Source organism: Osmia bicornis, chromosome 1 (genome assembly GCF_907164935.1).
Source record: "Osmia bicornis bicornis chromosome 1, iOsmBic2.1, whole genome shotgun sequence".
NCBI classification, from domain to species: Eukaryota; Metazoa; Arthropoda; class Insecta; order Hymenoptera; family Megachilidae; genus Osmia; species Osmia bicornis.
The window spans coordinates 7,988,326-8,011,984 of record NC_060216.1 but is presented as its reverse complement, the minus strand read 5'-3'; the positions used below and the strand labels follow the sequence as shown (position 1 = coordinate 8,011,984).

At 42.4% G+C, this 23,659-nt stretch overlaps 1 protein-coding gene across 1 annotated transcript in view; it reads left to right on the top strand.

The window, feature by feature from the left end:
* The window catches only part of LOC114882889, a 148,586-nt gene extending 125,119 nt beyond the window's left edge, over positions 1–23,467 (top strand). The window contains exons 6-17 of the mRNA XM_046284954.1: positions 6,198–6,270; positions 6,635–6,675; positions 8,876–9,931; positions 10,010–10,128; positions 10,205–10,365; positions 10,586–10,857; positions 12,197–12,437; positions 16,359–16,553; positions 17,363–17,425; positions 17,856–18,124; positions 20,174–20,391; positions 20,800–23,467. Of these exons, the coding sequence (XP_046140910.1) occupies positions 6,198–6,270; positions 6,635–6,675; positions 8,876–9,931; positions 10,010–10,128; positions 10,205–10,365; positions 10,586–10,857; positions 12,197–12,437; positions 16,359–16,553; positions 17,363–17,425; positions 17,856–18,124; positions 20,174–20,391; positions 20,800–21,075 (2,984 nt within the window). The 3' untranslated portion in view covers positions 21,076–23,467. The remainder of the gene's footprint in view (positions 1–6,197; positions 6,271–6,634; positions 6,676–8,875; positions 9,932–10,009; positions 10,129–10,204; positions 10,366–10,585; positions 10,858–12,196; positions 12,438–16,358; positions 16,554–17,362; positions 17,426–17,855; positions 18,125–20,173; positions 20,392–20,799) is intronic.
* Positions 23,468–23,659: the final 192 nt, after the last annotated feature.

The window sequence follows — 23,659 nt, the reverse complement described above, 5'->3', positions numbered from 1 at the left end:
CGTACGTTATCCGGCTGTAAAAGGGGGACAAAAGGCATTTTCGACTCTCCCGCGTGCTTTACTCTTCTCCTGCTCCATCTGTATCTCTCTCTCTCTCTCTCTCTCTCTCTCTCTCTCTCTCTCTTGTTCTCTCCTACTTTCTCTATGAAGTTAGGGGAGTTAGGGTAGCACGGAAAATCAATAATTACGAAGCGAGGGGCGATGACTCAAATGGTGAAATCAAGGTCTCTCAAAGTAAAGTTATTCTCCGTATTCTACGCTACAGCCACTTTGTCTTCGTCCTCGGCGCAGCTTCGAAACTATTCGCTTGATCATGGGAACCTCGCGATAATCGTAAAGACACGCGACGTGGGTAAACTTGCACCTATCAGACGTGTTGGAGTACAATGTCCTTTCGATGTGTGTTGTTCGAGTCATCGGACACCTGTTTCCAACCCTTTTATCAATGCTTCTTTTTTAATGACGCTTTTGGTTCAAGAAACTTGTCATAATTATTAATAATTAAAATATGGTGAAATTAACTATCGAACAACGAATGACAGGTCAATTTGGATTTAGGATTACAAAATGTAAATAAGAATGCTTCGATTAGAATTAGACAATTTTTATTAATAATAGAAATTGAAGACCGATAATACATAAATATCTGAACAGATTTACTTGATTGAATGAGAATGTAACAGAGATCAATCAACGGTAGCGATCGGTATTGGCAAAAGAATGAAAGAAAATTCCCCGTGTGACGGCGGGTTGGTATTTCATGGTGTGACAGGTGGGAGTTCGAGTGCATTCCAGGGTCTCAGGGCAGCGATGACACGATGTGCCTAGGCGGGGAAATTTGAGGTTGATACCACGTCATACGTATAAGCCGCAGCTGTCAGCAGCTAGAAACGTGACTAGCATCCCAGCCAAACCACGCTACCTTATTACCACCATGCGGCTCTGCTGCCTGTTCTTATTATCCCCTTAGCGTTTTCTCCGCTTCAAGCTGCGGGGACGAACAGCTTCAAAAATTCAATCTCCCTCGTTTCGTGTTCTGTGCTAAATCGATGAAGATAGGTTGACGAGATAGCTGTTTGATCGTTGTTTGGTAACATTTAATGATAAACAAATTTAAAATCTGCAACACTTCAACCTACTTTGGAAGACCTTTATAAATTTTTCCATAATAGAATTTTGTTAAATTATTCCAACATTTAAATAATTAACTAAGAATATACTTATAAAATAAAAATAAACCAATCGACGGAAAATCATTTGACGGAAAAGTTCGTGCAAACAAAAGCTTCCGCGTCGTGTTCGCGTCCAAAAAGTTTCACCGCCTGTCAATCTCGTACGGTCGATTATTAAAAGATCTCGGAGTCGAGATAGTCGGCGCAGTCCACCTCCACGGAAATCTTGGCGAATAAACGCGGTGCCGTGATAAGTGGGCACGATTAATCGCATACTTACAAGCGTGACGGTGGCAAAGGCGTGCCGGTCTCGGGTCGCGCAATACTTTTTAATCGCGGGCTCATTCGGCCGCGCTATTCGCGCCGCTTGTTCCTGATCCTTTCGATTTAGAGAGAGGTTCGCGTGCTCCTCGTTCCTTCCTTCCTTCTTCAATCCTTTTTTATTCAACGCAGCGTCAACGTAGCGGCCGTCGGGTAAGAGCGTGTTGACACGCCATAAAACCGCTATCGGGAAATCCGTCGGCCGCAAAAACCACCCTTTCCGCGTTGAAACCGCGCGCGGCAGGCAGGCAGGGTTTGCCTGGCTAATAAAAAAATAAACTGCCCTGTAACTCAATTTTACGCTGCCTTTGCGACCGCACGCATAAAAAGGACCTTTGCTCGCGCGCTGGGGCTTCTACCCTCGCGTTAATGGCGCGCGCCGCCGTGTGTAAATACCTGCCTTGCGATTGTACCCCCGGCTCTCTTCTCTTTTTTTAGAATCCTACGTCTTCTGCTCTGCGCTCTACGCGCGGCCAAGTCGACGAAGAAATCGCGATCGTCTTGAGTAATTACTTTATTCGCGCCTCCTTAAAGATCCTTTTGATGAGCTACTTTGTTTTAGCATTTCTTGTCTACAGGTGCATTTTATATTTGAACATAGGAAAGTGTGTTAACATGTTGACACCTACTGTGAAAATAATTTAGCATAATACATGCACAACATTATGAATTATTAAAAATTTATTTCAAATTGTTAATATTTTTCTGAAATTACATATTTCATATCGTTATCTCCTATGATAGTTCATGTGTTAAAGATTAATAGGCTCAAAGATATTTTCCTTACACCGACACTTTTCCCCGACGAGAAAAGAGATTATATCGAAGGACGCAGATATCGGGTGATTAAAATAAGTCCACGTCTATTTATTTGCTTCATCCGTACGTGGATATTTAAATTTGTCCATCGATTGATTACCAAGATAATAGCTCGATAATAGGATTTTCGATTTCATCGCGTGTACATGATCGCAAAAGAAGGGAGACAGGGCGATCGAAAAAAAAGAAAAGAAAATGAGAAGAAAAAAGTAAAATGTGGCATGCGTCATAGGCGGTGCGCGGGCCGAATGAATAAAACAATCCTGGTGTTTATGTACACCTCTGGCCTTCCCGTGGTGACCCTCACGTGAAATGGCAACAAAATAACACAATTACACACTCGGCCACGGCCTCACCCTCGCTGCCCGCTACTCATCCTCGTTCTCACCCCTTGGATCCGCTCTTTCCTCTTTTCCCTCTGACCCTCCGGCAGGGGATCCCGTAGGAAAAAAGACGGGGATAGAACGGGTGGCAAGGAAAAGGGAAAAGGGAGAAGAAAGGTCTGACCGACTCGTTACAAGTCTATTCAGAGATCCGGAAAGAACAGCGCGTGCCGGTATTCATTTTGTTGACCGGAACCATTATCTGCCCCTTCGTTCCTATCTTCCTTCTCTCTCACGCTCTCGTCATCTTTCTTTTTCTCTCTTTCCCGTCGCGCTTAGGCATCGGCCAGCCGTTTTAAAACCTTACGGCTAATTTATTAATCCTGCCGGCGGCCAACCGCTCACCCTCACTTAGCCAGCTCACCGCTTTTTTTTTTACCTTGCCGCTAATTAAAAAACACGGAATCCCGGCCTGGTCCCTATACCGACCTCGGCAACTGTTCATTATCTCTTCCTTCATTAGCTGAATATGCTATCGGTACGTTATCGATACACTGATCGCCTTTAAAATCGAATAAACATGGGGATTGCTTGGATGAATTTATTTTAATTACGAATAACCTTCCCGTTTACGATTCGGAAATCAGATTTGCACGTTTTTCATTCTATTAATAACCGGTTGGCACGGTTTCCCGCGATATCAGCTCGGTGTTTCGCGAATAAAGTATGCCGCTAATCACGTCACGTATCGTAATCCAATTTACCAGGAAGCTAGACCAGACGAGACTAGAGGAGAAGGCGAGCATCTAAACGGGGATCGACTCGGTTATTCGACCCTTCTTACTCTTTCTTGCCGGAACGCGAAATGACGGGCTGATGAAGTTTCTCGGCATCGTGGCGGCCATTTCGAGGGGGGTCGGGCGTAGTTGGATAGAGGGATCAGGACCAACGAAGGATTAGTACACGACAAAGTTTATAAAAGTGCGCTCACTCCAAGGGAAAAGGCCGCAACTAACCCAAAGCCTGCCTCCCCTCAAGCTTCCTTCGGAATCCCTTTCCGAACCCCTCCAACACACGTGACGAACGTACCTATGGTCCATCAGAACGAAGCTTTTCGCGTTAAGAAACGTCGAATTGACCACCCCCTGAGCTCGAGGGACGAAATGAGTTAATACGTAAGATAGAGGTCGTGATCCCGCTAAACTCGTCTGGAACGGATTACATCTACGAATCTTGGAGGCTGACTAAACGGGTTCGACGAAGTGTTGACCGAATGAATTTCATTTCAAGTTATCTCTAAAGATTAGAAGGAAATTTAATTAATTCCCGTGAGTAAAAAGTTGTTCGAATCTTCATCGGCGCTGGAAACAAAGGATCCGTATAGATGGTCCTCATCCTAAGCTATTGGTACTTCTGGACTGTATAGAGCGTATACTGGAAACCTGTAATTGTCTGGTCACGCGAGGTCACCCTGTGAACACGAACACGAGCACGATTATACGTGACGTACACCATACCAGCCATTAAGTTACAGCCAGTACACGACAGATGGTACAGGTTGCTCGAGCATGCCCCGATGCAATTTCGTGACAGCCGCAAGAAAAGCGAGAATTAAGGGGAAAAAATTGCAGAAAAGAGTGTAGAGAAAGTTTATGGACATGAGTTTTATCGTTGGCACGTTGCTCCTGGACACTAAGGGTCATTTGATGTTCAATTAAATATGGTGCCGTCTTTTATGTACAGTTGTCTGTCAACTCTCGAACATACTATTAAACAGCTAATAGAGGGTCAATTTTGAATTACGATGAAATTTCATTGGATTAATTTAATTATAAATTTAAGATCAACGGTGGTTTTTGTAATATCATAAATGTTTTTACTATGCATAATTGTCATTTAAGAGATTGACACCCTCGTTCCTTGATAAAACGGTAATGAAGCAGCCGTGCTCGTTTCACGAACAACCAGGTTTCAGGTTGAATGTATACACAGTGTTAATCCCCAGGGCTTAGGTATGGGACAGAGAAATCCCAGTGGTTACTCGCAAATGCGTAACTTGCGCGACAAGATCCACACTAGGCCACATTAGGCCACAGCTTGTCCGTTTTCATTTAGAGCTTCTAATTAACGCTTTAAAATGTTATACCGTCTCGTACTACTTAAAGAGCAAACGAGTTGAAGAAACACTTTATCTCGTTATACTAGATGCTTATTCAGTGATTTCTCTGACAAGAGTTCGGCATTTTACAAAATTTTATTATTCCAAAAATTCTTTTCCCAAAAATTTTGAAAAGGAGTTGGTTCAGAGAGGTAATTCCTTTTCTTTTTTCATGAATTTCTTTAAGCAATTTGCTAACACCTATTTTTAATAAGCCTATGTTTATTCTTAGAATAATAATCGGATATACACTGAAATTACATCAGTATCAAGCAATAAACTGTCGATTTATTTGCCTGTAGGTTCAACGATCAGAGCAAGGAACATATAAAATGTACATGAATATTGGCAAACTGGAAATACATTGCATTCTGTGTCGCATATTGAAAGTATACCACGTTGTCGGACATACATAGCACTTGTCATCCATTCGATAGTTAATTTTCATTCAATTCCATGCATCGTCGCTGCTACTCTGAAAGAATCTCGGCCGTCAGGCTTTTTACTATTCTCTATATTTTTCTGTTCCCAGATTCTCGTCCCACTCGTTATGAATATCATTTTTAACAATCTGATTTCATTTTAGAAATTATCCAGGGATTTGTAATTTATGTAAATTAATTGCATGTGAAATATTACAGGATTAATAAATACGTAATAATTTTTGTAATAACTGTAACAGAAGTAAATTGATATTATTTCACTGTATTCAGCTTAAAATATTTTTACTAATAGAGAAATTATCAGGGCACAAATGTTAAGAGGAAATTCCATTTTTCATGTACACGAATACTGTGCACTGTTACCATTCTGTCTCTACATAAAATATTGATTCTATGGATTCGTTCGACAGCCAATATCAGAATGCAAATCCACTGTCTCCGCATTACAAAACGCAAGCAGAGGAACAATATTTTCCATCTACCGCAACATTGTCACGCTTTGGTTCCAGTTTCAGCCAATATTCCGACCGTGTGAACGCACAATTTATCCACAATCAAACGTGCTTGTTGCGATCATGAAATTCAACAGGGTTGGTCCATACGAAGAACGAGTAACATTTTCCTGTTATATCATAATTACGCGATTGTAATAGACGGCATTAATTAATGAGCATCGTTCAATTGATTTCAAGTCAATTGATTTCTAATGAAATTATTAAAATTTCTATCGTACAAACGATAGAAAATAAAAATACGCTTCTGTTGATGTATAGCCAAGTATACAATTCCAAAAAAATTGTTTAGAATGGAATAAACTTTAACCCATTTATTATTACAAAAAATGTATTTTGATTAATCTTTATAAAATATTGCGTTTATGATATCTCTATGCGGTATAATATTGCTAATGATAACAGATTGTACAAAAGCTGACCATTTGCCACGGTTTAATTTGTTACAGAGGGCAACAAGTGCCCGACCCCAGGGTGTACGGGGCAGGGTCACGTGACCGGACTCTACTCTCACCACCGCAGGTAAGCAATTATCGGTAATTAACCTGTGCTCTGCACTTTGCCCTGGTCAATTAGACGGCTAGTTGGTACGACAGCTTGATGGAGAACAGTGCCACTGACACTAGAACGAGGGCAAATCTCATCATTTTTACTTCCATGATTTAATTTTATTGATTTACTAATTTTTATAAATATATTTTTTTTTTAAGAACAATCAAAATGCTTTCCAATTTTTAACAAAGAATTTTTGAAATATTTTTCAATTTATTAAAACTTTTAAACAGAATCTTATAGTAAAATATTAATTTATAGTAAAATAATAATTATATATTTCCATAATTTGTTGGAAATAATATTTATCAATACTTCAATACTGTGATTTCAGCTTATCCGGTTGTCCAAGGAAAGATAAACTAACGCCAGAGAGTAAGTACTCACCAATACCATTCTCACTTCTTATCGTAGTTAAATAGATGCATCTTCTTTTTGCGAAATTGCCTTTTTCACGCGACGGGGCAAGGGAGTGACGAGTGTGAACGAGCGAATGTACTTATTTTCCACGTTAGCACGTTTCCTATAATCAGCCACGATCTTTGATTATTGAAACACTAAGAACTTTCAATTGAAATCAATCTCTGCTTGCATTTGCGGAAACTTCAGTTGCACAAATGAGATCTACACAATAAAATTCTTTCACGATAGGATAAAATTAATGAAAAGAAAAAAAAAGACAACGTAACTTAAGTTTTGAATAATTAATATTTGACTAAAGTGTGGGCTCGTTGAACCGCGCCCGTATATGTGTGTCTATGTGTCTGTCTGTTTTTATATTCTTTGTGCTTTTCGTTTGCGGGGTAGAGAGCTTTATTTATTGCGTTCACTTACGTTTTGAATTTACCATTCTGTTCTGTAGTTCATTATAAGTAGAGAATAAATCACCACACTTGAACTTGGTTACGTTGGCCCTGCCTACGAACATCTGGAGAACTCGAGACACGGGCGGTTGCGACCCACCCGAACTATGCGTATGCGCACACACCAGAATCGAACGGAGGATTTTGTGCGATTGAGTATAATTAAACGGCGATCACACGCTCCTGTGACACGGTTTCCCTAACAAACCACGCTCGTCGCGCGTCGACGAACCTTCCAAAGCCGCGTTTAGATCAAACGAACATACACCAAAAGCGGGAGCATTCAGTCATGGTTATTTCGTACGTACAGCCATACCAAATAGCAATGAAAGAATTTTTGATTTTTGTCGGAATAACATTCGCTTGGTCTAAACGCGGCTCAAGACAGGCAAGCTCCTAACACGATCCAAATAGAGAAAGGTATACTGTTTAGAAATTTTTAATTCAGTAAAGATAAAAATGATAGCTTCGAAAGTCATCAATTTTCCCTTTGAAAAATAATTAATTTTGAAAAGTCATAGTTAGAATAGTGTACAGTGTCTGATAAAGAAGCGATCATCTATCCAGCACACACAACACACGACACACGAATCGCAAGTTGTTGTCTTATAATTTTTCACTGGATTAATTATGTCTACTTGAGTTTCTCTCTACCCGCTCGGTATACTTGATTGTACTATTACACATTTATTTTGTATATTTTATCCCGTGACGTTGTGTACCCCATTTTTCTTTCTCTCTATTCCTTTATTTTCTATTTCGTTTTCTCCTCTCTCTCTCTGTTTCTCTGTATATATACTACTATACACGACACCTTTCTTTCGGTGTTAATCGTCGACGCGAGTTACGACGATAATTATACTCAACGCATAAGAAGGAGGCCGTAATTAATATCTGAATCCTGCCGTCCCTCTGGTGTGCGTGTATGTGTGGACTGACGATTGTGCAGATTTTTGAGCAATTCGAACGACTAGCGTTCTGTAACCACGCCACGTGTCTCTGGGTTCTCACAGTTCTGGCGATGCATGAGACTATTTTGAAATGCCCGACGCCTGGTTGCAACGGCCGTGGCCATGTCAGCTCGAATCGGAGCACGCACAGGAGCCTGTCCGGATGTCCCATTGCCGCGGCCAATAAGCAGGCCGCACGCGAGGCACGACACAAGGCTCAAGGTAAGGCGGCATAGCAGCCCTTCCCAACGTGCCTGGAATTCGTCCTACGTGAAAATCCACGCGCCTAACTAGCCCGTGAAATCAGAACGGGGCTTAAGCTTTTTCCAACGGCGCGAAAGTAATCCTCTTGCGTGTTCACGCGAGATCGATCGCCTTGCTTTTATTGCTTCCACGCTGGGGGGTACTCGCAGTCGATACCGATAACTATTCGAATTATTGTAAACGTGTAAATTGTGGTTAGAACAATATGATTAGAGAATTCATTACTTGCGAGCACCTCCGACTGTGCTTTGCATGCCTGAACTGTACTGAAATACCAATTTGTAAATTGAACAAAATGCAATTGAACATGGGAACAGTTATTCCTACAATTATCATATTTCAAAAGCAGTCTACGTTTTCATCCTTCAAGCATGTTAACTGTAACAAATTTTAATAACCCTGTTAATTGTTTTTGTAATAATGTGAAGGTGTTAATTTAAAGTCATCCATAGTAATTGAAGATTAAAATATACGATAAATCTTGTACTTTCGCGACAGTGTCCGGAATACCTCCAGAGTATATCAGCACGAACCTATTGCCGCCTTCGATGGACAGCAAGAGCTACTCTCAGTATGGCACCTCGACGCAGGACACGAAACCAGTACTAAGCAGTCTCACATACGACTATTATTCGACAACGAAGGGTACAGGGATCAACGTGAAACCTCCGAAAACTCCGGAGGAGAGCCCTTCGTCCCGCACGAGCAAAGTGGTCCCTAAAACGGAGAATATGGCGACAAGCGGTAGTTGCTGCAGCAGTTTACCGAGCAGGGGTCAAAACACGTCCGACCTGTTGGTACCGAAGACGGAAGAAACGGCTTCTTGTAGGGTGAACTCGCCCCCTCCGCCACCTCCACCCAATGTACGACCGACATACGACTCGTATATGAATCAAGACTCGAACTCGTCGTCGATGTCCTCGATGGACGCCATGGGGTCCAGGGGGTCCATCGGCGCGACGATACATCATCCTAGTCAACACCCAACGCACCACGTGCTACCGATGCAACCCACGGTCGCTTATCCGATGCCAATGGTCGAGGACACTAGGATGAGTCACCAAATGTCGCAGAGGTCTCCTTACGAACCCTCGGCGATGATGGCCGCTGCGGCGGCGGCAGCTGCGGCAGCCACTTCCAGCGAGGAGCTTTATCACCACAGATCCGCGGAGCACGCGAGGGCCTACATGCACCCCGGGGCTAGTAATATCGCGCGACCTGTCGTCACCTATTCCAACGAGATCGCGAACGCGAGGGGATACGAAAACGCGGTCGCCAGTGCCGCCAATCATCGACCGTACGATCCGGGTACCACGTCAGCTTACGAGAGATACGACACACAGGGTTGCGCACCCATTCAGTCGCAACAACAGCAGCAGCAGCAGCAACAACAGCAACTCCATTCGAGGACGAACATGTATTACCTGGGACAAACAGGAATGACACCGGAGGAACAGGAACGAGTGTACCATCAGGAGGCTGCGGTCGCGGCTCAGCAGCACCAAATGGCGATGGCTGCTGCCACGGCTGCAGGAATGATGAAGAGCGAAGATGGTAAGATTTTTCATGATAATTAAAAATTACGTTGAAATGTAAAATTAATCAAATGTAAAATATATTTTATGATTGCAGTGAAATGCGTCACAGTGGCGCAGGTGCAGCAGATGCAGAAACCCGGGGGTCCTCCAACCTCTCCTGGAGGGTCGGTGATGGACCTGTCCACTTCCAGTGTCACATCAACGAGCCCTCAGGTAACCTACTTTCTTATGTTCTTATACGATGAACCAAGAACAAGTAGTTTTTTAAAAATAATGATAATTGTTACAGGCGCCCCCGTACGGCTCTAACAGTCTCAGCCCTCAATACGGCGGTGGTCAAACTGTAGGAGGGAGTCCTCAGGCAGCAGCAAGTCCCCACCTGACGGCAAGTCCTCAGGTTCCCAGTCCACAGGGACAGACCCTCGATCTCAGTGTAAACAGGCTTCACAGGTAATTAACGACTAATTTGTATCCTGCTAATTCGGAACGTTATTAACCATTTCTCGCAATCAACAGAACGTAGAAGTTCGAAATCTAATTTGATCCCTTGATTGAAATACGCGGAACAAGATTATAAACATTTTAATCCGTGAATATTTTCTCGTCAACGCAAGAAGGGTGAAACGAAGGGAGGGATATTAAACCGTACATCATGTTCATCTGATTACAGTGGCGCACCGAGTCCCCAGTATCCAACCGGCCACGGAGAAGCTGTAGCGGTTCCCGTTGGACCAGGCTTCCCAGCGCCCAGACCAATCGAGGAGCAGACCGAGCCGGTCGACTTCTCCACGGCGAACGAGCCGGTCAATTTCAGCGGGGGTCCTGGAATCAGGCCTGTACCAGGGTTCCCACCACCCGGTGTGCACGTCGCGGCGTACAGCCGAGAAAGCACCCCCGACAGCGGAGGTTCCCACTACATGGACGCCTACCGTGATCCCACTGGTGAGCTATCACTGTTTATCGCTCAACTTGGCAGACAATTCGTCATCCATCTCATAGATGCGCTTTATGACCCGCGACTATTATCTTCTCAGCTTCCTATCCTTTTCTAGTACTCAACTTAATCATTTCTTAATCATGAAAATTATTTGAATTTACTTTTCCTGATCGAGCGTTGAATTCAACTAACGACCCTGCGAACCTGGACAAAGTATTCTTGATCCCACATTTCATCGACTATCGTATATTTGGAATACAGAGAAAGCGCGAGCGTGTCGCTACATCGGCAGCGTGTAACAGAGGGGCGATAGGGGGTTGCAACGAGGAGGTTCATGGACGAGGAATACGGAAAAGAACAAAAAGCTCGACGCCCTCGGGGTTAGATTGGGGGAGAGAGAGAGAGAGAGAACGATACGCGGTTACGTCGAATAAAAATTCGCCAGAACAGTACATGACTGCCATAATAGGTACCTATGGCCCGGCTCTCTTTTTCCTCGGTCTCTCTGTGCTTTGCCATTCCAAACCTATAGCCCATTCTTTTCCTCCCTGTCGGCACCTCTGCCTCTCCCCAGCTCGTCTCCGTCCCCTCTTCTCATCCTCTTTCGCAGCCTGGATATGCAACGACACCCTTCCTAACGGACCACCACCCTGTGGCGGTACACGACCATTGTTAATTATCAATATTTCGCGTACACGTAGCCGGCAAAAGTCCGGTGCGGCCAATATTGTGCAGACTCGCTGGGGAGTAGTTATTGAAATTGAAACATTCGAGCACACAGCCACCGTGTGTTCGCTCGTTCACTCGACGTCGTCGTGTTCGCGCGACGTCGCACAGGCCCTTCTAGTCCGTTGGCTATTTGCACGGCCAGACAAAATGAATTCTTGCCGGTAAATAAATGCGTAGGTTTTACAACGGTTAATCAAGCGACGCGACGGTTTGGATGCTCTGCGCCGAACCTTTGTCCAGCTTTTAGTTTGGTTCTTCTTTTTTTTGTTTTTTTTTTTTTCTAAAACGACAGGGACGTTTCTTTATTTACTTGGTTATCGTGTACAGATGGGAGGAGATCACAGGGAATTTATGAATAGGTTCTTCACAAAGGGATGCATTGTCATGCGTGTCCTCTACTTCAGTTGTTCACAGTGCTCTAGTTTTTGCGCTATTGAAACATTTCTCTTTCGTGCATTTCGTTTGGGATATTTGTTCCGGATGAAATATAGGTTTTGAAATCAAAAACAAAATGTAACTTTTTCTATTAAATGGTTGTAACTTTATTGCTTTCTGTTCTTAGTACAATTTTCGTTTCATTTGATACTATAACGATAGAATGTGTTTTGTTTCCAGGTTATGGACCAATGAGCCCACATCCGGGATACGGGATGACAGGTGTTCAGCCCGAATATCCAGCGAACACTTACACCCCTTACCCCACTGCGGGATACAACTGCGGTGGAACTTATCCAGGTGGCCCTGTGACTTCCGGTTACCAAATCCCAGCAGGTTACACGCCGACACCCTGCTACAGTATGCCACCCCCACAGCACACGGTTGGACCTCTCGATAAACCTACGGGTAAAGACGATAGGTAAGGGATTCGACAAATTCTTATTTTCTATAATAAAATTAATTTCGCGATCGTCGAGAAAGGTATGACGTTTCTGGTTCATTGGAAATTTATCGTTTCGTTTATTATAAAAGTAAAATTTAAAATTCCAAGTTATCTAAATATCTAATATTATCTGATAATTTACGTATATAGAGATCCATGAAAATTGAACATTCTATTTAACATTTTATCTGAAAAATTCAATTTAAAAAAAGGGATGTCAAATATTTTTCAGAGTTTCGAAAATTGAAGCAAGTATTACTGAGAATCTCTAAATTTATCGCTTAATAAGTTATGAAAGAAATGGATACAGTTTATACAAATCCCTATTTAAAATGAAGTAGTATAAGAAAGTTTTTAATCAGACGGCAATGAATCGTAAGAAATCTAATGAATCTACGGTATCCAATGAGCCGGACAAACGTCGACGTGCAATTATCGTGGATGCGAGCATCGCAGATTTGGTACTTGCCTTGCGGAAAGGGTCGCGCGAATCTCTCTCGCGATATATGTATGTATTCGCGGCCGAAAAGGCACGGAGGCAACAGCGCAGCGACGGCGACTAAAGTTGGCGTGGAGGGAGGCGGAGATCGCGCATACCTACCTCCATTTTGTTAATTAAAGTAATTACTCTTCGTACCGAAAGTGCCAACCTTATTCTAATTGACGTAAAGCTCGGCGGTATGGTGGAGAAGGCGCGGTTCGGAAGGCGCATAAGGAGAGGAGGTGAAACGAGGGTGTGGGTGGCGGTGAGCTGCCAAGGGTGGATAAGGTCGAGAGAGAAGGTGGGGTATAATCAGTTGCCACCGCACTGGATTATGGGGCGAGATCCGCGTCGTCCCATCGAGGTTAGACCCTTGAAATGCACCTCGGATACCTCGGGCAAAACTGGTCCCCTCTCTTTTCTAATCTCCGCCTATCCTGAAATTTCATACGCTCGTTCGGGCGTGTTGCCGAGATTCTTCTACCAAGTACTTTCATTTTCTTTTACATTCCAAAAAATAATTCTATGCTTCAGAACTAAGCTGATAACAACGATTTGATAATCCAAAAGCGAAACAATAGAAAATCTTTAAAATCCGCAGGAATCATTAATCAAATTTACTTCGCTTCGACCTAGAAAGGCAATAAAAAAAGTGTCTAACCATTCGATACACATTCTCAAGATCAATCATCCGACCCTTACTCGCTAAATCTCCATTTAACGATGAACGAATGATTGGATCCGATGAAGAACGGGTGAGGGACAACGCGATAGCGTGACTTATCATCTGTCCATAAGGTAGAGGAAAGTGGTTAGACGGTGGTTGGTAAAATACGGAAGGTAGAGCATTCGGGGGCGTAGCGTTGAATTGCACTCAAGTCTGGATCCGTCGGCTCGGTTGCCGGCAATATCGTGGCTACTCAAGGGTCATCGAGGTTTTCGAGGCTTCTCATAGCCCACGGTAGTTGGTTCATCTACGAGACTACCAGGAGACGAGAGAAAAAACCCGAAGCAAACTGCTCTCGTGCTCTGATCCGCGTATATTCCTTCGGCCTCTTCCTCATCCTGCTGCCGTTGCCCGCTGCGCCTCTTCCTGTTCTTTCTCCACCAGTCGGCCGAACTTTCGCGATTTTTTTTTTCCGCTCTCATATGTCGCTAACACGCCCACCATCGTACACGCCCGCAATCCTCCCTCTCGTCGCGAGAAGGAAAAGTTACGAAGCGCAATAAAACTTTTCGTTGCTATCCAGCTTTGTTACGTTTGCATCGCGGCTACATTCGTACCTTGGATGTCCATTAAATCGGCGCTTTCTCGTTATTAGAAAATCGTATACGAAAGGAAAGTACACGGCATGATCGTCGTTGAATCATTCGTCATCGGTCATCCACTGTACGACGTCGCCGGGCAAACGGATAGTTAGCCGGTGTATCGATTAGGTGAAGGCATACGAGAGACGTGCAATCGCGTTGAGATTGTCTTATTGTTGATGTTGTTCGGTGCAGTATGAATATGAGACGGCACTCGTTGAATTTCGTGCCTCGGCCCGCCCCTCGTGGTCGCGATGGCAAGGAGCTGATACAGTGCCCCACGTCGTCCTGTGATGGCATGGGTCATGTCTCGGGAAACTACGCTACCCACAGAAGGCAAGGCTACATTGACAATTGACACTGACATTTAACATTTGCCGACTACATCCGATTGTGTATATTTATTGATATATTGGTATAGCGATGCAGCACGCACGCACGCACGCTGAATACATCATACACAGACACACGTACCACATAAATACACTTACATAAGGAAACATACACGCGGTACAAGATGTTCCCCTGGATATCCTGTTTACGTCGGTCCAAAAGCAGATTCCTCGAGTAGTTTGATCCCAGTTTGGAAACTCGGTCCTACGGAACAACACACGTCGAGTCGTACACGATGACATCTCGGTACATTCGGAACGATGTCACGATATTCTGAGAAAACATAGATGGATCCATGGCGTAGTGGCTTCTTAAGTGTTTTGTGACACTGATCGTTTATATAGAATAACCTCCTTCTCCTCCTCCTCCTCCGTTTTCCTGGCTGAACCAGTCTTGTACCTATCTCGATATTGTTGTATATCTATATTATTATAATATTACGTGTGACTATCCGTTGGTATAACTAGTTATTTGCGTATTTTGAGCGTAACGCTTTTTAGTTCTATTATTTTATCACACGGTCTGTTCTATCTTTTATTCCACCTTTCTCTTTGTGTACCTTTATCTATATACACCCAATCCCACTTCTTGTTGCGCTATCCTACGATATATTATTATCAAAGTGTGTAGATGAGTTTCGTGTTGAATGAAGTACCACTTGATCCTTATTTTCGACCCGACCCCTACGAAAAGGGATGACAAAATCATAGCGAGTACTCGCGAGTAACGAATACTCGCGGATCTACGTGTGCTTCCACCAATTCTCGGATGTTAATGATATTCATTTTCGTACGTATTACGAAATATGTATACGTTCACCGAAACCCGCCCGTTTAAGAAACGCTTCGCCAGCCTCGTGTGGGCAGCTTCGTAGCGAACTGTTGCCAATGAACCATGTCAGAGCAGAATCGTATTTAAGAGAGTTCGTGAATGACGGGAAGAGGACCGTTCGATCGTTTAAATACCAAAACGGAGACAATGACAAATTGGCAATTGACGAGTTTCACTGGGGTCAGGTATGAGTGTGCTCCCTGCTCTCCCTTTCAGTGTTCCTAGGCTAAGGCTAACCTTGTATTTACACGAACCTGAAACGCGATCGATCGTACGAGCGACACCTCATGAGTGATCCAACTGGAACACGGCGTTGCCATTTGCATGCTACCACATTGTATTATATTATACATCGTTGATTGCCCGTTTCAACTGTGCGTCTACCATTCACCTGCTTAGAAAACGATATGTCCGTGAATCATCCTCGAGAGAGAAAAAGCACCCCTGTCGAATGTCTTCGTTCGAACCGGACGCAAGGCAAGTCGTCCAACAATAAATTTGTTGCAGTTAGGTTGATCTTTGTAAAAATAGTTTTTTAACCCTGTGTTAGCAATCTGTGAAGATGATCTCGACGAGCTGGATAAAATTGAAATTTATAAATAAAATACACTTTCGGTCTCGTCGAGATCATCGGTACCCGATTTCGAACGTAAGTACTCGAGACTTCTTGGCAACGTCGCGTAAATTGCATGCGATGTGTTGCTGAAGCCATCGTTGGATGTTCCTGAGGTGTGCGTTCGTGATCCTGACCATGGGGATTGATGCGCTACTTCTTCAATCGACGAATGATTCAATTTATCAACTTAATTTCCAAAGCAGCGCTGAATCGTCATGGTATATTTCGGAACGGATTTAAACATCAGAAACGTTTCTCTCCTTTGCAGTCTGTCCGGTTGTCCGCGTGCCGATCGCTCCCAGATTCAGGCGCATTCGCAAGAACTGAAGTGCCCTACGCCTGGGTGCGATGGATCGGGTCATGTGACCGGAAACTACTCGTCTCACAGAAGTTTATCTGGCTGTCCACGGGCTAATAAACCGAAGAGCAAGCCACGAGATGGACAGGACTCTGAACCATTGAGGTTTGTCATTATTCATATTATCCTTTTCTAAAGGTACATATTCATTAGAGGAACAAACAGTAAAAATTCATTACAAATGTAATATTAATGAAAGTATTTCAATAATGGGCGACATTCTGTTTCGTAATTAAAATGTTCGAAATGAATGTTTTTAATGAAGACTTGGTTCCTTATTTCTGGCAGCTTTTAGTAATAAAGGGTTCCTCAATGTTCCTTTGATGGATATATACTTCTATAAAGAAAAATCATGCTTTTTTATCTCTATCGCTTCAGGTTTCAACAAAAGCTTCTAATTTTATTAACCTTGAAAACAATTATAATTTATCAAATCATATTATATGATAGACGAAAAAAAAAGAAAAGAAACGAATTATTCAGAATTTATTAAATACTAACGTAAACTAATTTGCATAAAGATCCACAGTCTAGATATCAGCATGATAAACTCCTTTAAATCTTATCTTGGGTAGAGAGGATTAATCTAGAGAATCTTCGGTCTCTTGCAAGCTCTGCAACTTGTTGTGCTTCTCGTAATCGCGATCTCGATTTGCGTTTTCACCGCGTTCGCACGTTGCACGCAACTACGTGGATATCTTCCTGACCGCATTGCACGTACCAAGATCTTGCGGTATACTGAAAAGGGTAAACCCATCCCTTTCTCAGCCGTATCCCTTAAACTCCGTCCGCTTGGTAAATGCAAAGGCGAAGACGCTGACTAATAACCGGCGGTTTCCGCTCGTTTCATGCTCACTCTGTGTGGATGGATTGTATGGTGATGGTAATGGTGGTGTTGGCATTTCGGGCTACAGATGTCCAATCCCCGGTTGCGACGGGTCTGGTCATGCTACCGGCAAATTCTTGTCGCATCGCAGGTAAGACTTTCTGACAGCTTATCGTGGAAAATTTCATTTTATTTAACCCCGTTATCCTGAGATGAAACATTTTCATTTTGGTAGAATCATAATTTAAAATAGCAGTTGAATAAATTGTAACAGTAAATAAATGCTTCCTATAATTTTATTGCAAATTATAAATTACAAACTTTCAATTTAAAATTACTACACAGAAGATAAAATAAAAAGTAAAAATTTATGTGGCTCTGACTGTTAAAGTGTTAACAATACTAATTAAAGTATTCATAAAATATTCAATCAATTTCAGAATACACTTTTAATTAAAATTTTTGGATATTACAAGCTGCAAGCATAAGTGAATCATTTATTTATTTGGGTCAGTGATTCACTACAGTGCGATAGAAAAAGCTGACGAGAGTCTAATTGCAATCACAACGACCTGTTGCAGCGCTTCCGGCTGCCCCATCGCCAACAGGAACAAGACGCGAGTGCTAGAGTCCGGTGGCACGATCGAGCAGCACAAAGCAGCGGTTGCTGCGGCGACGGCAATGAAATTCGAAGGTGTCAACTGTCCCACGCCTGGCTGTGACGGGATCGGCCACATAAACGGTTCATTCTCCACTCACAGATCTCTGTCCGGTTGTCCGATAGCCGGACACGCGGTGAAGAAGCCCAAGTTCGAGGATATGTCGAGCATGTACAGCAAAGGAATCACCGGTGAGGATCAAGCTGCCCCTGGTGTCATTGACGTCTTCGATTATCGATGCGCACCATTCCTAATCGAAGAATAAAAGAAAAAAAAAAAAAGAGAGAAACCGCGGTTTGCTCTTCGTGAAATGAGTCGAAATCTTACGAGTTCGAAGTCGAAGCAAATTCGTGACTCCATTCACGCTGAGTTAAGGACCTGATTGTGCGACATGTGATTGCCTACGTGAAACGAGATGAAAAGAAAATAATTCGTAGAGTAGGCATGATCATTCGAAATTACCTTTTATTCTTTTCTGTGCTTCCATGTCGTACTCGTCCAAGTGCAATTTTATTCGATTCAAATTGATTGATAGTGGACGTAACATAAGGGTGCATTATTGCAACATGGACGAGTCGATGGCAAAATACCGTGACAAAATTATGAATCCTGATTTGTAAACTTGTACATATAATGATCCTGTGCTATGCCATACTCTACTCTTCACGCAATGATGTGCTGTCATACCAACAAGGGTAACCTTGTCCTTCCTACATCCTTTCTTCTGTCTTACCCGTATATTCAGTTGTTTCTTTGGTCGTTTCTACTTAAATGTTACGTTACGTTACGTTCTCGCTCTCCCTTTCTTCTCTAAATACATTGGTATCCAGGTGTTTTTTGAATTTGTCACACCACGGTGATTCGATGATACGAAACGTTCGTTGACCAGCACTGAAACAAAACAAAAAAACAGCTAAGAATAAGAAAGAAAAAAAAAAACACGAAGGAAAATCACCTGAACCGGACACCTCGACTTCCATTGTGTCACTTTGCTTCTTCCAATAACGAATCTGGCCCCCGCGGAATCCTATTCCCACATGATTATGTGCAAGAACAAAGAACGAAAGAAAATAACAGAAAGCAAAAGAAATGTATGCAAAAGAAAAAAAAAATTCACCCAAGATACAAAAAACAACCGTATGTCATAATAATGAAAAATAATATATTCTGATTTATTCTGGGATCACGATCAGCTCCTTTCCTGTCATTGAGCTTTGAGGAGAACATTTACTTTTGAAGGTAAGGGACTGACGTACTCGCCATTTGTTTTCTATGTGTTTTCGGTGTTACATACAAAATCCACACACCAGTAATTTTACTTTTACGAGATGATGCCCGAGTGTTGGCAGCACCGGTGAGAGAGCTGTGGCCACAGCTCTAATTGAAATTTTCAATGTATATTTTCTAACGAATTTTCACGAATTACGATGATACGGTTTACGCGAAGGCCAACACTCGGCGTCTCCCATTTTTTTCTTCTATCTGGTATGATGGCACCTCACGCTACCCCAGTCACCCTCTAACATCGTCCCAGATCATTTTTTCTATTCCTGCGGCACTCCTGTCTGGTTCGTGCGGTATATCAATTAGCTATCTCGTCTTGATATCAATGCTTTTCAATCGTATCTACGAGATGATTTTCCATCACTTGAGCACGAACCGTTCGCAGGCGGAACCGTACCGATCCCACATTTCAGACAAATCCTAATGCAGCGACTTGGGATACATTAATAATTGCCAATCGAGCGTTAAAATAGCGCGATAGACTAGACAAAACAGTGACGATGCACTTGTTCTCTGACACGTTTCCCCCAACGGGCCAACCCAAATCGCTGTCCGAAGCTTTCCTATTTTGGCGCTACTTACATGCTCGCCACATTTTTCACATTTTTATTCTATATGAATCCCGCACACCTCTGTCAAAAATACGTGCTAGTACATTTTTATCTTTGTAACATCGAGTCGCTTAAGTACGATAGAGAGACAGAGCTCTTAACGAGCTTCGGTCAATGATTGGGTTGAAGGACCTTGGCTTCTGACGGTTTCCCTGAAAATCAGTCGTGTTCTCGAGCTGTTTCGAAATTTCAATTTATATGATACCTCTGCTGAACGAAGCAGCAGGTTTAATTATGTCTCGAGAGCTGGCTATTAAACGAGGAAGCTGTTAGAAATCGGGAAACAATAAGCCCAAAGTGACAGAGACAGCCTGTTAAAGTGGACCGTCTATGTCGTATCTTCAGGGGTGGACACCAGTGGTCCGGCTCACGGGGGTGCGGTGGGTACGGGTCAGGGTAACACGAGTGGTAGCGGTACCGCCACTGGCCAGAGCGAGGATCTCTACACACTGGAGGCTGAGATAACGGAACTCCAGAGAGAGAACGCTCGGGTCGAGTCGCAGGTGCTGCGCTTGCGCTCCGATATCACCGCCATGGAAAACCAGCTGAAGCAAGGAGAAAAGGTCAGTCAGTACCCTTCTACTCAGTCGGTAATCGATTATTACCGTATGCTGATAGAACAGGCCGTGAAATTTTCCAACACTAACTACGTAGAATGCTGCTGAATTTGGGCTAAAACGGAAGGAAACAATCATTTTTTTCAAATTCTCCTTCAAATGCACATGTATTTCAAATTGAACGTTTAAGCATAATCCTAGAACAGGTAAAGTTTTAGCTCAGATTAATGCAAAAATAGATTTTTGTCTCTAATAATCATCCCTACCTGTTGTTGCTAACGTAGACCAGTGCCACCCCATTTGAATCCCATCTATTTTCACCCTTTTTTCTTTTTCATTGTATCATCCTTACGAAATGCATGTTTTTCAATGTAACTCGATGTTTATAATAATAGGTTCGCTTTTTTGTTGCAGGAAACAACATCGATTGCTCAGCGCAACAACAACCTGACCGAGTACTATCAGTCGCTGCGCGATAACATGATAACGCTGTTGGAGCACGTGCGAATACCGAACGCCCCAGGCGGACCACAGGAGAAGATGGGCCACGAGAATTTTGACAGTTACCTGACGAAGTTACAGACCCTCTGCACCGCGGATGGTTATTGCGCGGACGAAGGGAACAGGCCGATTTACGAGACGGTGAAGACCGCGCTACAGGACTTCACCGTCCTACCGACACCCATCTGAGACCATCCCTAAAGCTCGACGATCGGATATGACGTAACTTGGTCGCGTTTTACCCAGTGACTTATCGTTTATGACGAAATAATGAAAGCATGATAAGACACCGGAGGTTCGCGTGGTTACTCATTGAAAGGACACTGTGCGACGAACATTGAACGCGACTCGTGTATCGTTAAACGATACCGAAAAAAAAAAAAGAAAAAAAAAGAAACAAAGACGTTCCCCGTCGATGAACATTCCATTCTACCTCTCCTGGGTAGATGAATCAATAGACGTTGCTCTTCAACGAATATCATCGGGTGATCTGCTCGTGTACCAAACGAGAATGGTGCTTTTTACCAGCGTTGGTGGGGTTGGACACGTTGGACGGTTGTATAGACTGTTAGTAAATGTTACAACGGTATCTAAGGTATCCTCTGACGATCCATTCAGTGTGATCTCGCGGATCCGTGCGGACTGATGTTGCTCATAGCGATTTTGTACATACGGAACCTATACTTCGTAAGTATTATAAAAAAAAAGATCGGTCTGCGTGAATCGCGCGCCGATCTATCATCGTGAATTGTAAATAAAACATGAGAGAAAGCATTTATATATATATACATATATATATAAATATTATTCGACGAAAGCGTTAATGTGGTTATCACTTATAATTAAGGCATGTAAAGAAAGGGATAAAGAGTAAATGACAGGAACGTCAAAGGGAAAATGAACGAGATTAGCTTACAATAGATGTATCGCTCTTACAAGTGCATAACTGTTACTAACCCGTTAAGCCATTAAACGTTAACACTACGATGATGTGAGAAGAAAAAACCGCTAAACGCTGCTTCAGCTGAAACCGACGGCTACTTAATTATAAATTACTATTGCGTACTTATTACAGCTAGATATTACTACTATCGTCACTGTTACAACCACCGAGATCGTTTCTAGAAATTAATCCAAATCGTCATTATTATTATTATTATGATTACGGTTATTATTGATTATTATTATTGCTACCACACTACTCTTACTACTGGACACATAGGATATTAGCGACGAGTATACCGACGCATTTATAATTATTATCAACGAGTCTACGAACGGTGCAACACGTTGTCCATAATGTGTAAATAATCAAAGAGAAAATACGAATATTAATAACGAGTGTGAGAGATCGAGGAAAGGAAAGTGAAATCCTTCGAATTGAAAAGGGGTGCACTTGAGATCGCTCGCGTAATTTTGTCCCATGAAAGAAACAAAGATGTCAATCGTAAACACGGTGTATTTATCAAATTTTTAGGCGTAAAGTACGTGCGACAGGATCGACGAGTTTTATATTTAAACAGGAGAAACAATAGTTCTCGGTGTCGTCGCGAATCGTCGATCAGTCTGAACGAAGGGTACTCGTTCGTTTGTGCAATAGCTTCGAAGGAACTCGTTTATTTTGTTGAATTAATTTATTAAGGTGATACGCAAATTGTTACGGTTCTGTTATCGCATTTACGTATTTATTGTACATGTTTTTATTGAGTGTAAATATCGATATCATTGAGAAACGAAGAGATATCTTCTGCCTCTTTGACGGTTCACCGTTGCTGGCTCGACGAAGGAGACAAATTTGACAATACGCGTCGTTCGAATCGGCAAATCAAACGCTTTTGATCCATTCCAGTGGCATCGATAAGTATACGACGTGTAGCAATTTCTCGCGACGAATAATCATTTGCCGTTGTCGGCTAACAAATTTTCAAGTGGAATGCTAGTCGAATAAAATGTAGAAAGTCCATGAGACGACGGTAAGAGGCAAAGATATTGGCATCGCAGTGCTTATTATTTTGCAGACTGAACTCATTTCGTCGCAATAGGAACAATGTACATAAGAGAGGGTGATTAAACGCGGAAGACGAATGGTAATAGAGAGAAATCAATTATTTCGTCTGTTCGATAAGAGAAAGAAGGGATATACCTTTAACCAAAAAAAAAAAAAAAAACCACCGTGTAGTGAGAGTAATAATAAATTAAAGTATAGCGATAGTCGGCCGACGATTAACGATTAATCTCGACGTTATCATTATTCTTGTCATTGTCATTATCATTACGATTATGGTTACCATCATCGTCACTGTGATTAGATCTATTTTTTTGCTCAACACGAATACTTGGCGGCGAGAAAACCGGGTAAAGAGGGTAATCGACGATTAACATGCGCCCGTTTTTCTTCAACGTTACCATGATATTTTATTGCTATTATTGCCATTATTACCACTATCGTCGTTACGTTCTCGTCATTATTACGATTATTATTGTTGCCGTTGATAAAGTTGTACGAATATATAAGTTCAATGACATGCTTTAAGTAAGTATAAATGTTACTCCGATTGAATAAAGGGTATTTATCGATGAATCATGATTTTCTCCCTTTTAGGACAAAAATTAGGATTCTGATGATTATCTTTTGAATTGAATTTAATTAACAATCTTGGCTTGCTTTCGTTCCTCTGGAATTAATTTTCAAAGAATAATTTATTTTCGAGCCATTTGATTATCTAGTACTTGGTGACATTACAATTTCTTTGAAATTTGAATGACTGTGAGG